The sequence below is a fragment of the Theropithecus gelada genome, chromosome 19, assembly GCF_003255815.1.
Source record: "Theropithecus gelada isolate Dixy chromosome 19, Tgel_1.0, whole genome shotgun sequence".
In the NCBI taxonomy this organism is placed as follows: Eukaryota; Metazoa; Chordata; class Mammalia; order Primates; family Cercopithecidae; genus Theropithecus; species Theropithecus gelada.
Window position 1 is genome coordinate 30,364,913 of NC_037687.1, and position 17,561 is coordinate 30,382,473.

Consider the following 17,561-nt stretch of genomic DNA (forward strand, 5'->3'; position numbering starts at 1 on the left):
CCGCCCGCTGCGGGTTCTAAAGCGCAAGGTCTCTCCGCCTCGCGCCCCGCCCCTACCTCGCCCAGGCCCCGCCCACCTCCTCGCGGGTCCCGCCCAGGCCTGGCTTCTGTCCTGCGCGCGCAGATTCGCGCAGACCAGGAAGCGGATCTCGTGGAGTGACGGTTCCAACGCGGCGCGTGAGTTTCGCCCTGACTTCTATTGTCTGCGTTTCCCAGGTCCCCGGCGCTTCCGCAGCTGGGACCTGGGATCCCCACAAACCTGGAAATTCTCAGCCGTCGTCCTTCACCCAGAGCAAATTGAGACATCCCCGTGTGAGGCCGGGGGTCGCTTCCTTTTGGGTTTTAGGTCGCCCTGAGGCTGGTCCCATCCCGGGTCTTTCTGCTATAGAGCAACGTATACACTTTCTACGCGTAGTTTTCCTGCTCTAAACCTTTTTCTGACTCCTCCCGCCCCGCGCTTTTTAAAGTCCTCACCAGAGTGGTGGATTCTCACCCTTGTAGGCCCCTGGAGCGCAGCGCCGCTGCCCCAGTCCTGGGAAGGCCGCGTCCTCTGCCTTGTCCTGGGATCCTGCAGACCCCACCCCACATCTGTCTTAAGGCGCCATCGCCCCTTCACCCCCGTCCTCGTGCGGGGCCCTGCTGCTCCACAGGTCTCCGCTCCACAGTCACCGCTTCTCCTGAGCCCGCGTTGGGGAGGTGCCCGGGGCCTGTCCTGTGACACGGGGTGTTCTTGCCTGCCGAGCTCCAGCCCCTGGAAAATGTGCTCCACCGGGATGCAGGCGTCTTACTGCAAACCCTCCTGTGATTGTGTGGGCCAAAGGGATCAGGAGACAGAGCAGTAGAAAACCAGAGAGAGAGAAAAGAAGAATGAGAAAGACCCACAACAGATGGCAAAGTAGAGGATGGGTGAGGGATTTGCCGAGAGGCAGCAAAAGTGAAAAGAAAACGGTAAGAAAGCAGGAGGAGAAAAGCAGCTGGAGAAATGTAGAGAAAAGCTAGATGTACAGAGAGATGAAGGACAGAAAGGTAGGGAGAGGGGCAGCAAAGAGGGAGGCTCATCAGAGTGAGGGAGAGGAGGAGGGATTTGGAGCCGGGGCAGACAGAGTGGTGCTGGTGGCAAAGAGAACAGAAGGAGAACCACAGCAGGGAGGACACCTGGGGATCTAGGCTGCTAGAACCTAGGGTCAGGGCGGTATAACAGGGAAGAGAGAATGTAATGGAGACAGCAGAGAAGGCGCAGAGATGGTGTTGTGGGAAACTGAGAAGAGACTGATATGGGGGAGACAGGATGATGTTCATTTAAGGTACGCACCGGCTCCGTGGGTTTACATCAAAAAAGCTGAGCATTTCAACAAGCACAGAGTGGGGGTTTTTTGCTTTCAGAAGCTGAATACAAGCAGTTAATCATATATTGATAGGTCAGGTAATCTATAGCATAGCGTAACTTGTGTCCTTCCATCGCTGGTGGCCTTGTAGCTGCGTTGAAAGAAAAACAAGAACAGCTAAATACACAGATTTGTCCTTTTTTTTTTTTTTTTTCACCCTTGTTCTGAGAAGGTGGGGGGCTGTCTGGAGCCCGTTCCTTTGCCTTCGACTTCGCAAACAGTGTTATCTTATAACAGTTCTTGAAGTGAGCTTGCTAGGCAGAGGAAAACTGGTTCTTCTTTTCTTTTTAACCTTTGCCTTGCCCTTTACTTTTCTTGGAGTGAATGAATGCATATTTATTTTTTAATTGTCTGCCTCAGTTTCCTCCCTTAGATGCTTGTTATAAACAAGATTTTAACAGAAAGCATCACTGTTACTGGATTCTTCATGAAAGAGCAGGTTTTCTTCTTTAGGCACAGGCTGATATTCACATAGAGCTATTAGTTGAGTCGTAGTCTGCCTGGTTACAATTGCTTCTATCGTTGATTGAATGTTCTTAACAAGGAGAGGTAAGAGGCAAGGGAGTATTAAACAAATTCTTAGCATGGCTAGAACTACTCTTATTAAGGTTTTGAATATACTGAAGGAGGAAAACCAGCCTCTAAAGAGGGACTCAGGAGCCTACTTTTTCTAAGTGTGGACTGGAACTTGGGCTAATTTTTTCATTCTGGCAGTTCTTTTTTTTTTTTTTTTTTTTTGAGACGGAGTCTCGCTCTGCCGCCCAGGCTGGAGTGCAGTGGCCGGATCTCAGCTCACTGCAAGCTCCGCCTCCCGGGTTCACGCCATTCTCCTGCCTCAGCCTCCCGAGTAGTTGGGACTACAGGCGCCCGCCACCGCGCCCGGCTAGTTTTTTGTATTTCTTAGTAGAGACGGGGTTTCACCGTGTTAGCCAGGATGGTCTCGATCTCTTGACCTCGTGATCCGCCCGTCTCGGCCTCCCAAAGTGCTGGGATTACAGGCTTGAGCCACCGCGCCCAGCCAATGGCAGTTCTTTCTCTTTTTTTTTTTTTTTTTGTGAGACGGAGTCTCCCTCTGTCGCCCAGGCTGGAGTGCAGTGGCCGGATCTCAGCTCACTGCAAGCTCCGCCTCCCGGGTTTACACCATTCTCCTGCCTCAGCCTCCAGAGTAGCTGGGACTATACGCGCCCGCCACCTCGCCCGGCTAGTTTTTTTTGTATTTTTTAGTAGAGACGGGGTTTCACCGTGTCAGCTAGGATGGTCTCGATCTCCTGACCTCGTGATCCACCCGACTCGGCCTCCCAAAGTGCTGGGATTACAGGCTTGAGCCACCGCGCCCGGCCTCTGGCAGTTATTTCTATAATAGCCTTCCTATTGTCATGGATTTCTAGGCAGCAATTAGTTAGATTAAACTTTCTACATACTCCTCCTTCCTGGGCTAGGAGGTAGTCTAAAGTTAATCTATTTTGGTAGATGGCATTGCTCATTTTCGTGGCTTGCTGGGCCGGTAAGTCGAATGCATTTTCTGTTTCATTAGTGATGATTTCAGGTGCTGCTTGCAACTTTAGGATACGGTGAAGCGTGTAAATTGGGGTGTGGAAGGCTGCTTTCTCTTTTCACCACCCTGTCCTCCCCTGCGTCTTTTTTCTCAAACTCTTTCTGCCTCTTCCTGGAGATTCCAGCTGGGCTAGAGGCTGAGCAGCTTTGGAAACAATATTTAAGGGAATGTGAGCTTAATGCATAATGCCTTTAAAAAGCATGTTGTGCTTTTTAAAAGGCACTGTCCCTTTTCTCCTCGTTCAGGTCTAGGCTCAGAGCTGTCTCCCATGCCCTCCCACCACTATCTGAAGTTCACTCTGCCCATCAGTCTCTATCACGTTACTCAGGTTTTATTATCCCTGCATCAATCACATCAGAAACTTTTTTTTTTTTTTTTTTTTTTGAGACAGAGTCTCTGTTGTCCAGGCTGTGAGTGCAGTCTGATGATCTTGGCTCACTGCAACCTCTGTTTCCTGGGTTCAAATGATTCTTGTGCCTCAGCAACCCATGTAGCTGAGATTGCAGGTGTGTGCCACCACACCCAGCTAATTATTGTAGTTTTATTTTTATTTTATTTTATTTTATTTTATTTTTGAGTCTCACACTGTCACCTAGGCTGAAGTTCAGTGGCATGATCTTGGTTCAGTGCAACTGCCACCTCCTGGGTTCAAGCGATTCTCCTGCCTCTGCCTTCTGAGTAGCTGGGATTACAGACACCCACCAAGCCCACTTACTTTTTTTATATTTAGTAGAGATGGGGTTTCTCTACCATGTTGGCCAGGCTGGTCTTGAACTTCTGACCTCAAGTAATCCACCCTCCTCGGCCTTCCAGAGTGCTAGTACTACAGACATGAGCCACCATGCCTGCTCAGTTTTTCTATTTTTAGTAGAGACAGTATATCACCGTGTTGGCCAGACTGGTCTTGGACTCCTGAGCCCAAGTGATCCTCAGGGTCTGGGCTGAGGATTGGTCAGGGCTGGGTCTGTACCCTGAAGGGGAGCTCATTCCAGCCCAGCTCCCCACTGCAGGAGCGTGTGTGTGGGCTCCTCCAGGAGAGAAGTGGGAGTTTTCCTATAGGAGTTTATTGTCCCTTCTGCAGTGGGCAGTAGAGGGGACCACATTTCCTCAGGGTGAGGTCTCCTTTGTATGTTTCATTGTGTTACAGGGAGGGGGATGTGTTGATTCTGAGCAATAAACAACGTATTTTTAACTTTCAGGATTGACTGCTAAACACTCTTGATACATGAGGAAGAAACCCAGAAGAGGAAGAGGAAAGCAAAGGAGTCAGGGATGGCTCTTCCTCAGGTGAGATGATATTCTCGGTGGATTGTTCTGTCTCCTTCCTTTCAGAAATGCTGCTGGGCCTTGGAGTTGGGAATCTTCTCTGAGTCTGAAGCGTTCTGCCTGACAAGTTTGCTCACATTCACCCATGCCTTCCCTCAGTCCCTCTCATTGCGCTTAGATTTTATCTCTCGTGACCCAGTGACATGAACTTGGGAAGAGGCAGCACTGGGCATGGGCCTGGGAAGGGCTCACACCCAGACATGGATGGAGACGGGGTGAGGGTCCCGTGGTGTCAGTGCTGTTGGGCAGCAGGGATTGTTCAGGGGCCACATCTGGATGCTCTTGTCACCTCTCTGTGGACCAGGATTAGAGCAACTGCTGATGGAAGTCTATCAGGGGAACCTGGCCCCCAATATTTCAACGTGGGTTCTTTTCTATTTTCCTTAAGTGTCGGCCAGTCTGAGAAATAAAGGGAAAGAGTACAAAGAGAGAAAGTTTAAAGCTGTGTGTCTGGGAGACACATCACATGTTGGCAGGTTCTGTGATGCCCCCCAAGCTGCAAAACCAGCAAGTTTTTATTAGTGATTTTCAAAGGGGAGGGAGTGTACGAATAGGATATGCGTCAGAGAGATCAAATGCTTCACAAGGTAATCAAATATTACAAGGCAAATGGAGGCAGGGTGAGATCACAGGACCAGGGTGAAATTAAAATTGCTATTAAAGTTTCAGGCATGCATTGTCGTTGATAACATCTTATCAGGCGACAGGGTTTGAGAGCAGACAACCACTTTCACTAAAAATTTACTAGGTGGGAATTTCCTCATCCTGATAGACCTGGGAGCAGACGGGTGACCAGGGTTTACTTCATCCCTTATCTGCAACCGTAAAAGACAGACATTCCTACAGTGGCCATTTTAGAGGCCTACCCCTAGGAACGCATTCTCTTTCTCAGAGCTGTTCCTTACTGAGCAAAAGAATTCAGCGATATTTCTCCTATTTGCTTTTGAAAGAAGAGAAATATGGCTCTGTTCCACCCGGCTCTCAGGCATTCAGACCTAATGGTTATCTCCCTTGTTCCCTGAACATCACTATTATCCTGTTTTCTTTTCAAGGTGCCCAGATTTTATATTGTTTAAACACACATGGTTTAGGAACAATTAGTGTAGTTAACTCAATCATCACAGGGTCCTGAAGCAACATACATCCTCAGATTATGAAGATGATGGGATTAAAGAGATTAAAGTAAAGACAGGCATAGGAAATCACAAGAGTATTGACTGGGGAAATGATAAATGTCCATGAAATCTTCACAGTTTATGTTCAGAGATTGCAGTAAAGACAGGTGTAAGAAATTATAAAAGTATTAATTTGGGGAACTAATAAACGTCCATGAAATCTTCACAATTCATGTTCTTCTGCCGCAGCTTCAGCCGGTCCCTCCATTCGGGATCCCTGACTTCTTGCAACAGAAGTCATGTATTAATATGCACAAAGTATGTGGTAAATTCTAGAAAAGGCGACCAATATGGAGAAATGTTTCTGCCTGATTTTATACTACATTTTTAGGTAATTCAGTGAGTTGCTGTGTTTCTGACTCCAAAAATCTTACTAATTAGAATGGAAAGTTCATACATAGACATGAATGATAGATGATGTTTTATTCCATCATTATTTTAAGAATATGAAATCAACCTAAAAGCAGGAGATTCATTAAACCATTCTTAGCACATTAAGCTCATGGAGACTGTAGTGTTACTGTGGAGAGGCTTGTAAAACAGGTGTTTTCAGTAAAAATGGTGATAATTTTTATTATTATCATTATTATTATATTATGATAATATTATATTTCGAATATATGAAGTCTTGCTCTGTTGCCCAGGCTGAAGTGCAGTGGCATGATCTTGGCTCAAGGCAACCTCCATCTTCCGGGTCCAAGTAATTCTCATGCCTCAGCCTCCCGTGTAGCTGGGATTACAGGCACGTGTCACCATGCCCAGCTAATTTTGTTATATTTTTATTAGTGACGGGTATCACCATGTTGGCCAGGCTGGTCTCAAACTACTCACCTCAGGTGATCTGCCCACCTCAGCCTCCTGGAGGGCTGGGTTTACAGGTGCAAGCCACTGTGCCCAGCCCCAACAATATTATTAAATACATATTTTTATATTTAAACATCACATGTTGAATGTATTTATTTTGTGGTAAAACACCAAGCAAAACTGAAGCTTAGACCCTTGGCCATAAGGCATCTCCGTTCCCTGTCACATCCTCCACCCTCCTTCCAGCCTCACTGGGGAGTCACTACTGTCAGTTCCATGTCAGCTGTCAGAGCAAGTCTCGTACTTGTGTATTTCTGCATCATTATGAGACTTTAGAAAAAGGTCGGCAGTAAATTAAAAGAAGAAAAATCTTTTTACAAAAATTAGCTGGGTGTGATGGCATATGCCTGTAATCCAAGCTACTCAGGAAGCTGAGGCAAGAGAATCCCTTGAACCTGGGAGGCGGAGGTTACAGTGATCTGAGATTGTGTAACTGCACTGCATCCTGGGCACAGAGCAAGACTCGTCTCAAAAAAATAAAAAAGTTTGTATATTTCTGTTTTCACTTTAGATTTGGGGCTACATGTGAAGGTTTGTTACACAGGTAAACGAGTGTCTTCAGGGTTTGTTGTACAGATTATTTCATCACTCTGGTGTTAAGCCCCTTACCCAATAGTTATTTTTTATCTATTTATTTGTTTGAGACTGAGTTTTGCTCTTGTTGCCCAGGCTGGAGTATAATGGCATGATGTGAACTCGCTGCAACCTCTGCCTCCCAGGTCCAAGCAATTCTTCTGCCTCAGCTTCCCGAGTAGCTGGAATTACAGGGGCCTGCTACCACGCCTTGCTAATTTTTTTTTTTTTTTTTTTTTGAGACGGAGTCTCGCTCTGTCGCCCAGGCTGGAGTGCAGTGGCACGATCTCCGCTCACTGCAAGCTCCGTTGCCTCCCGGGTTCACGCCATTCTCCTGCCTCAGCCTCCCTAGAAGCTGGGACTACAGGCGCCCGCCACCACGCCCGGCTAATTTTTTTATATTTTTAGTAGAGACGGGGTTTCACCGTGTTCGCCAGGATGGTCTCGATCTCCTGACCTCGCGATCCACCCACCTCGGCCTCCCAAAGTGCTGGGATTACAGGTGTGAGCCACCGCGCCCGGCAACGCCTTGCTAATTTTTGTAGTTTCAGTGGAGACAGGGTTTCACCATGTTGGCCAGGCTGATCTTGAACCCCTGACAGGTGATCCACCTGCCTCGGCCTCCCAAAGTGGTGGGATTACAGGCGTGAGCCACCGCATCTGGCCCCCTATAATTATTATTTCTGCTCATCTCCTTCCTCCCACCCTCCACCCTCAAGTAGACCCCAGTGTCTGTTGTTTTCTTCTTTGTGTTCCAGGAAATATTTTACTTTGAGACTTGATCCTGCTGGTTGTGAACATTTACATGTTGTCTTGTTAGTAAACGTGGAGAGCTTGCTCTTTGCCATCTGCATTGGAAATTGGCTGAATGATAAGTGGGTTCTTTGCAATTTTTCTCTGTATAAAGAGTGCCATAGTGGCTGCCTCTGCGCACGCCTGCATTCCTACACATATCTGAAGCTTCCTCCAGGTCAGGCAGGTGAAAGGGTGATTGCTTCCTCTAGGATGGGGCATTTCCTGTTTTCTTAAATCCCACAAGATTCCCCCCTGCCCCCAACTGCCAAAGTGTCCTTTTCCAGCAAGATGAGATTCCTCTTCAGGTCAACAAAACTTGCTACTTTTTATATTTTTAAAGCCTTTATATATATATACACCCACACACACAATATACACGCACACATATACATATACATACATATATACACACACAAATGTATATATTTTGAACAGCTTTTCCATTTTGAAAATCTGGGGAAAATGACAAATCTTTGTATTAACATCTGGTTTTTTGTGTGTGTAGGTTTCATTATTTTGTTGACATACATATATATATGTATATATATGATTTTCATACTTTGAGTAATCTAGTTTTCATGCATTTTATTTTATTTTGAGACTAGGTCTCACTGTTTTGCCCAGGCTGGAGCACAGTGGCGCAATGTTAGCTCACTGCAACTTCTACTCTCAGTCTCAAGCCATCCTCCTACCTCAGGCTCCCAAGTAGCTGGAACCACAGGTGCCTGCCACCGTGCCCGGCTAATATATTAAAAAAATATATAAATAATATGTTATATATTTATATATATGTGTGTGTGTATATATATGTAATTTTTTTTTTTTTTTTTTTTTTTTTTTTGAGATGGGGTCTCTGTTGCCCAGGCTGGATTGGTGTGATTTCAGATCATTGCAACCTCTACCTCCCGGGATCAAGCAATTCTCCTTTGTCAGCCTCCCAGGTAGCTGGGATAACAGGCATGTGCCACTGCTCTCAGGCAGATATTAGTTTCTGATCTTTCACTGTGAACGTTGTCATCTCTGAAGACATCACTCATACTCTGTCATATCTAGATACTGAATGTCACTTGGTGTGTCAATAAAAGTTTCTGGGCTGGGCACAGTGGATCATGCATGTAATTCCAGAACTTGGAGAGGCTGAGGCAGGCGAATCAGGAGGTCAGGGGTTTGAGACCAACCTGGTGAATACGGTGAAAACCCATTTCTGCTAAAAATACAAAATTAACCGGTCCTGGTGGCACATGCCTGTAATTTCAGCTGCTCAGGAAGCTAAGGCAGGAGAATCGCTTGATCCTGGGAGGTGGAGATCCAGAGAGTGGAGACTGTGCCTTTGCACTCCACCCTGGGCAACAGAGTGAGACTCCACCTCAGGAAAAAAAAAAAAAGTTTGGTAAAACACAACTGGGAAGACAAAATGTGGTGAGAAATCCCTTACTCAGATTTGTTAGAATATTCACTGCATTTAAATCCATGCTTTCACCTCTCTTTTCTTCTCATTTTCTGTAAAGATAAGAACTCCGCCCATAACCATTTGGTTAAAATGTGTTTTCATTTCAGGGTCTGTTGACATTCAGGGATGTGGCCATAGAATTCTCTCAGGAGGAGTGGAAATGCCTGGACCCTGCTCAGAGGACTCTATACAGGGCTGTGATGTTGGAGAATTATAGGAACCTGGTCTCCCTGGGTGAGGATACCTTCCCTCCTGGGGATGTGCCCTTGCATATCTTTTTATTTGCTCTTCTTTTTTAGATACAGTGTCTCTCTCTGTCACCCAGGGTGGAGTGAAGTGGTGGGATCATGGTTCACTGCAGTCTTGAATTCCTGGGCTGATGTGATTGTCCCACCTCAGCCTCCCCTGGTAGCTGGTACAGGCACATGCCAGCATGTCGGGCAACTTTTTTAGTTTGTTTTTTTTCCACACAGGGTCTTGCTGTGTTGTTGAAATTCATCTTGATCTCCTGTGCTCAAGAGATCTTCCACAGTCTCCTGAGCAACTGGGATTACAGGCGCCAACCCCATACCTAATTATTGGCTTTTATTTTTAAAATTTTTGCATATGTGTGGCCAGGCATGGTGGCTTACGCCTGTAATCCCAGCACTTTGGGAGGCTGAGGTGGGTGGATCACAAGGTCAGAAGATTGAGACCAGTTTGGCCTACATGGTGAAACCCCGTCTCTACAAAAAATACAAAAATTAGCAGGGTTTGATGGCACATGCCTATAATCCCAGCTACTCCAGAGGCTGAGGCAGGAAAATCACATAAACCCAGGAATCAGAGGTTGCAGTGAGCCAAGATCACCGCTGCACTCCAGCCTGGCAACACAGCAAGACTCCATCTCAAAAACAAAACAAAAAAACAAACAAACAAACAAAAAACTTTGCATATGTGTGTCCTTTAGGCTAATATGAGTCTATGAGTCTCTTGTAGACAACATATAGTTGGTTCTTGTTGATTCAGCCAGTCTTTGCCTTCTGAGTGCAGAGTTAAGTACTTACAGCTGAAGTATTACTGATGGAGAAGACCTTATCTTTGTGATTTTGTTACATATTATCTGTATTTCTTGTAGGTTTTTTTTTGGTTCTTCATTTCTGATTTCCTACTTTTTGTGTTTAATTGCTTTTTTGTGTAGACATGCTTTGACCCCCTTATTTCCTTTTTTGTTTGTTTGTTTGTTTATGATGGAGTCTCACTCTGTCACCAAGGCTACAGTGCAGTGGGGATATTTGGCTCACCACAGCCAACTCCGCCTCTTGGGCTCAAATGATTCTTGTGACCCGTGCCTGTAATTCCAGAACTATGAGAGCCAAGGCAGGCAAATCACCTGAGGTCAGGAGTTCAAAACCAGCCTGGCTAACATGGCGAAACTCCATCTCTACCAAAAATACAAAAATTAGCTGGACACCATGGTGGGCGCCTGTAGTCCTGCTACTCAAGAGGCTAATGCAGGAGAGTCGCTTGAACCTGGGAGGTGGAGGTTGCAGTGAGCTGAGATTGCACCACTGCACTCCAGCCTGGGTGGCACACGAGACTGCCTGAAAAGAAAAAATTCATAACCTGCAGAAACTACTCTTTCTCCACTGGAATTCTTTATTTATGTCAGAATTATTTCTGTGTATGTTGCATTTTCATAAACATTTATGTACAATGTTTTTTCATGTTTTTTTCTTCTAAATAACAGAAAAAAAGTTGATTTATGGAGAAAATGTACACTAAACCAGTTTCTGTATCAGTCCTCTTATTTACCTATTCATGTATTTATTTATTTATTTGTTGATGAGATGAAGTTTTGTTCTTGTCGCCCATGCTGGAGTGCAATGGCACAATCTCGGGACACTCCAACCTCCCACGCCCGGGTTTAAGTGATTCTCCTGCCTCAGTGTCCCGAGTAGCTGGGATTACAGGCATGTGCCACCACGCCTGGCTAATTTCATATCTTAATAGACACAGGGTTTCTCCTTTTTGGTCAGGCTGGTCTTGAACCCCTGCGCTCTAGTGATCCACCAACCTCGGCCTTCTAAACTTCTGTGATTACAGGTGTGAACACCAGACAGACCCAGCCTGTCTGTCTTTTTAGATACCTTTACTGGAGAACTTTATATATATTTGTGGGTTGGAATTACTCTTTAGACTTCTTTCATTTCTTTCTTTTTTTTTTCTTTTCTTTCTTCTTCTTTTTTTTTTTAATACAGAGTCTCCTTCTCTCACCCAGGCTGGAGTGTGGTGGTGCAATCCTGGCTCACTGCAATCTCTACCTCCCAAGTTCAAGTGATTTTCCTGCTTCAGTTTCCCAAGCAGCTGGGACTACAGGCACATGCCACTGCACCCAGCTAATTTTTTTTTTTTTTTTTTTGGGTAGAAACAGGTTTCACCCTATTAGCCAGGATGGTCTCGATCTCCTGACCTTGTGTTCCTCCTGCCTCAGCCTCCCAAAGTGCTGGGATTACAGGCGTGAACCACCATGCCTGGCCAGCTTTAAAATTTTTAAAACATGTTATTGCTCTAGATGGCTTCAAGTATTGTGAGATTTATAGTACAGTCTCTAAACTTCCTTTGTTTAATCAGATCTGTCAGCCTTTGGTGATGTTGATAATGAGATGCTCCTTTTCCTGTCTCAGTCATTTCACTGACAGAAATAGCTTAGACTGGCCGGCCGAGGTGGCTCACGCCTCTAATCTCAGCAGTTTGGGATGCCAAGGTGGGCGGATCACTTGAAGTCAGGAGTTTGAGACCAGTCTGGCCAACATGGTGAAACCTCAAATCTACTAAATACAAGAAATTGACCAGGCGTGGTGGCTCAAGCCTATAATCCCAGCACTTTGGGAGGCCGAGAGGGGCAGATCACCTGAGTTCAGGAGTTCAAGGCCAGCCTGGCCAACATGGTGAAACCCTGTCTCTACTAACAATACAAAAATTAGCTGGACGTGGTGGCATACGGTTGTTATCCCAAGTACTTGAGAGGCTGAGGCAGGAGAATCACTTGAACATGGGAGGTGGAGGTTGCAGTGAGCCAAGATTGCCCCACTGCACTCCAGTCCAGGTGACAAAGTGAGACTCCGGGCTGAGGTAGGAGAATCTCTTGAGGCAGGAGAATCCTGCCACTACACTCCAGCCTGGGTGATAGAGCTTGAATTGGTCTCAAAAACAAACAAAAAAAGAAATAGCTTAAAGTGGGAGGCTTCAGACATAGACATTTATTTCTCATGAATTTGGAAAGTGGGAAACCCAAGAGCAAGATGCCAGCCAAATTGGTTCCTAGTGAGAGCCTTCTTTAGGGTTTAGCCCAGCCATCTTCCTGCTGTGTCCTGACATGGGAGAAAGAGGAACAGAAAACGAGCTCTTTTGTATCTCTTTTTATGAAAGCACTAGTCCTATTCATGAGTAGTCAACACCCATGACCAAATGCTCTCAAAGGCCCCATCTGCAGGAACATCCCATTGGAGAATAAAAACTCTGAACATGGCTTTTGGCCAATAAGAACATTCACACCAGGGAGGCTGCATCATATTGTTTATGTTTTTATTGTGCAATTTGAATGATAAAATGTTTTCTCTGATCTCAGTTTAAACATTTTCCCAGTACACATTCTGTGTTTTGTATTTTGTGCATAGTGAACTAGATAATTAAGGCCAACAATGCATATGTATCTATAGAATTGCTGTATTGCCTGGCTGTTTCATAAATGTAGTTGTGACATCATAATTGCACCCTCTGGCACTGTTAGTCAATTCTTTTTTTTTTTTTTTTTTTCGAGATGAAGTCTCACCCTCTCAATCAGGTTGGAATGCAGTGGTGCGATCTCAGCTCACTACAACCTCCACCTCCCAGGTTGAAATGATTCTCCTGCCTCAGCCTTCCAAGTAGCTGAGATTACAGGCACCCACCACCATACCCAGTTAATTTTTTTGTATTTTTAGTAGAGTTGGGATTTCACCATGTTGGCCAGGCTACTCTTGAACTCCTGACGTCATGATCCACCCGCCTCAGCCTCCCAAAGTGCTGGGATTACAGACCTGAGCCACCGTGCCTGGCCGTTAGTCAATTCTTATTCCTTATAATGCTGTGTACATTTTTGACTTCATAAATCAGAAGGTAGTGATCTTAACATGTATTTCCTTTCTTACATTGTACGCTGGTGGTAAGTAAAAGTTGTGGATTTTTTCTTAGCAGCGAATTGTTTAGAATTTTGCAGGTTGTATAAAGGTACTTATTTGCTTCCTGGTTTTGTGCATTACAATATTTTACTAATTAATTTTTATGATTGTACATAAGGCTTTTCGGTATGTATGCGGTATGCAGTATAACTGACACAGTCCACTAGTTAATGTCACAAAGTGCCACCGGATGCTGTGGCTCATGCATGCCATCCCAGGACTTTGGGAGGCTGAAGCAGGTAGAACACTTGAAGTTAACAGTTTAAGGCCAGCCTGGCCAACATGTTGAAACCCTGTCTCTACTAAAAATACAAAAATTAGCCAAGCATGGTGACGTGTACCTGTAATCCCAGGTACTCAGGAGGCTGAGGCAGGAGAATCGCTTGAACCCAAAAGGCGGAGGTTGCAGTGAGCCGAGATCAGGCCATTTAATTCCAGCCGGTTGCGAGAGAGTGAAACTTAACCTCAAAAATGTAAAAATAAAAAAATTATTTAAAATGTCACGAAGTGCCTTTTCTGCATGGATATAGGTAATTTTATGACAGTTATTCAGAAAAACATTGTATTAACTTTTTTTGTTTTTTGAGATGGAGTCTCACTTTGTCACCCAGGCTAAAGTACAGTGCAATCTTGGCTCACTGCTACCTCTGCCTCTCGGGTTCAAATGATTCTTGTGACTCACCCTCCCAAGTAGCTGGGACTACAGATGTGGGCCACCACGCCTGGCTAAATTTTGTAGTCTTTTCTTATCTTCTCAGTGCTGTGATTGTTTGACAATACAGAATTTCCATTGATTTTGGTTATCCTTACATAAGCTTGTTGTGGATTATTTACCAATATAGTATTTCCTGTGATCCTTTAGCATTTATTTCTATATAGCAAATATGAAGAATATATACTTTTCATTGATGTGACAGTGATATTTTTTGGAAACTGTTAGACACTTTAGGGTCCCAGTGGAAAAATATTCCTTACTTTAGGTGACACACAGTTGTGCCCTATCATTGTTTTGTCACAATATTGGAAATAGGCTTCTGTAAAAGTAATTTGAAGCACATGTAATAGCCCATTATTTGTTAAAGAATCTTACGCTTTTCTGTTCCTAAGCTTTGAGGGTCATTTTGGAAAGTTTAAAATAAGTATTGTTTTTTGTGTCATAGTTACACATTTCAGCATTGTTTACCATCTGTACTTAACTTGAAAATTTTGGTGTTTATATTTTGTAGCTATTTCTTCCAAGTGCATGATGAAGGAGTTCTCATCAACAGCGCAAGGCAATAGAGAAGTGCTCCACACAGGGACTTTGCAAAGACATGAAAGTCATCACATTGGAGATTTTTGCTTCCACGATATTGATGAAGATATTCATAACTTTGAGTTTCAGTGGCAAGAAGATGAAAGAAATGGCCATGAAGCACCCATTACAAAAATCAACAACTTGACAGGTAGTAGAGACCGATATGATCATAGTCATGCTGGAAACAAGCCTATTAAAGATCAGCTTGGATTAAGCTTTCATTCACATCTGCCCGAACTGCACATATTTCACACCAAAGGGAAAATTGATAATCAAGTTGAGAAGTCTATCAACGATGCTTCCTCATTTTCAACAGCCCAAAGAATTTCTTGTAGGCCCAAAACCCATATATCTAATAACTATGGGAATGATTTCCGGAATTCTTCATTACTCACACAAAAACAGGAAGTACACATGAGAGAAAAATCTTTCCCGTGTAATGAGAGTGGCAAAGCCTTTAATTATAGCTCACTCTTAAGGAAACGTCAGATAATCTATTTGGGACAGAAACAATATAAATGTGATGTGTGTGGCAAGGTCTTTAATCAGAAGCAATACCTTGCAGGCCATCATAGATGTCACACTGGTGAGAAACCTTACAGGTGTAATGAGTGTGGCAAGACTTTCAGTCAGATGTCATCCCTTACATGCCATTGTAGATTTCATACTGTTGAGAAACCTTACAAATGTGAGGAATGTGACAAAGCTTTCAGTTTCAAATCAATCCTTGAAAGACATAGGAGAATTCATAGTGCAGAGAAACCATACAAGTGTAATGAGTGTGGCAAGACCTTTAGTCAGGAGTTAACCCTTACATACCATCGTAGACTTCATACTGGAGAGAAACTTTACAAATGTGAAGAATGTCACAAAGCTTTCTGTTTCAAATCAAACTTTGAAACACATAGGAGAATTCATACTGGAGAGAAACCGTACAAGTGTAATGAGTGTGACAAGACCTTCAGTTCGAAGTCATACCTTACATGCCATCGTAGACTTCATACTGGAGAGAAACCTTACAAGTGTAATGAGTGTGGCAAGACCTTTAGTCAGAAGTCATCCCTTACATGGCATCGTAGACGTCATACTGGAGAGAAACTTTACAAGTGCAATGAGTGTGGCAAGACCTTCAGTCAGCAGTTAACCCTTAAATGCCATCGTAGACTTCATAGTAGAGAGAAACCTTACAAATGTGAAGAATGTGACAAAGCTTACAGTTTCAAATCAAACCTTGAAATACATCGGAAAATTCACACTGAAGAGAATCTTTACAAGTGTACTGAGTGTGGCAAGACCTTCAGCCGGATATCATCCCTTACGTGGCATCGTAGACTTCATACTGGAGAGAAACCGTACAAATGTGAAGAATGTGACAAAGCTTTCGGTTTGAAATCAAACCTTGAAAGACATAGGAGAGTTCATACTGGAGAGAAACTGTATAAGTGTAAGGAGTGTGGCAAGATCTTTAGTCAGAAGTCATCGCTTACATGCCATCGTAGACTTCATCCTGAAAAGAAACCTTACAAATGTGAAGGATGTGACAAAGCTTTCAGTTTCAAATCAAAGCTTGAAAGACACAGGAGAATTCACACTGGAGAGAAACCTTACAAGTGTAATGAGTGTGGCAAGACGTTTAGTCGGAAGTCATCCCTTACATACCATCGTAGACTTCACACTGGAGAGAAACCTTACAAATGTGAAGAATGTGACAAAGCTTTCGGTAGGAAATCAAACCTTGAAAGACATAGGAGAATTCATACTGGACAGAAACCATACAACTGTAATGAATGTGGCAAGACCTTTATTCAGAAGTCATCCCTTATATGCCATCGTACACTTCATACTGGAGAGAAACCTTACAAGTGTAATGAGTGTGACAAGACCTTCCGTCACAAGTCATCCCTCACATGCCATCGTAGACTTCATACTGGAGAGAAACCTTGCAAGTGTAATGAGGGTGGCAAGAACTTCAATCAACAGTTAACCCTTAAATGCTATTGTAGACTTCATACTGGAGAGAAACCTTACAAATGTGAAGAATGTGACAAAGCTTACAGTTTCAAATCAAACCTTGAAATACATCGGAAAAGTCATACTGGAGAGAATCTTTGCAAGTGTAATGAATGTGGCAAGACCTTTAGCCGGACATCATCCCTTACATACCATCGTAGAGTTCATACTGGAGAGAAACCTTACAAATGTGAAGAATGTGACAAAGCTTTCCGTTTCAAATCAAGCCTTGTAATACATAGGGGAATTCATACTGGAGAGAAACTGTACAAGTGTAATGAGTGTGGCAAGACCTTTAGTCAGAAGTCGTACCTTAGACGCCATCATAGTCTTCATACTGGAGAGAAACCTTACAAGTGTAATGAGTGTGGCAAAACGTTTAATCAGAAGTCATACCTTGCATACCATCGTAGACTTCATACTGGAGAGAAACCTTACAAGTGTAATGACTGTGGCAAGACCTTTGGTCAGAAGTCACACCTTACATGCCATCGTAGACTTCATACTGGAGAGAAACCTTACAAGTGTAATGAGTGTGGTAAGATGTTTAGTCGGAAGTCATACCTTACACGCCATCGTAGACTTCATACTGGAGAGAAACCTTACAAATGTAATGAGTGTGGCAAAGCCTTTCATGGGCAGTCAGCACTTCACAAATGTAGTGATTGTCACCATGTCTTCAGTAATGCTACAACTATTGCAAATCATTGGAGAATCCATAATGAAGAGAGATCTTAGAAGTGTGATAAAACCGGCAAACTTTTCAGACATCATTCATACCTTGAACTCATACTAGAGAGAAACCTTACAAATGTGAAGAATGTGATGAAGCTTTCAGATTCAAATCAAACGTTGATAGTCCTAGAAATCATATTAGAAAGAAACCTTACAAGTGTAGTGATTGTGAAAGGGTTTTGAATCGAAAAGCAA

General features: G+C 43.9%; 1 protein-coding gene across 1 annotated transcript; it reads left to right on the top strand.

Moving 5' to 3' along the window:
• The first annotated feature begins 4,137 nt into the window (after positions 1-4,137).
• On the top strand, positions 4,138-17,551 carry LOC112613434 (zinc finger protein 761-like). The gene is given in 5 exon segments (XM_025368929.1): positions 4,138-4,226; positions 9,230-9,356; positions 14,551-17,189; positions 17,191-17,410; positions 17,413-17,551. Coding segments are annotated over 5 exon segments (3,138 nt in total). The 5' UTR covers positions 4,138-4,211; the 3' UTR covers positions 17,550-17,551.
• Positions 17,552-17,561: the final 10 nt, after the last annotated feature.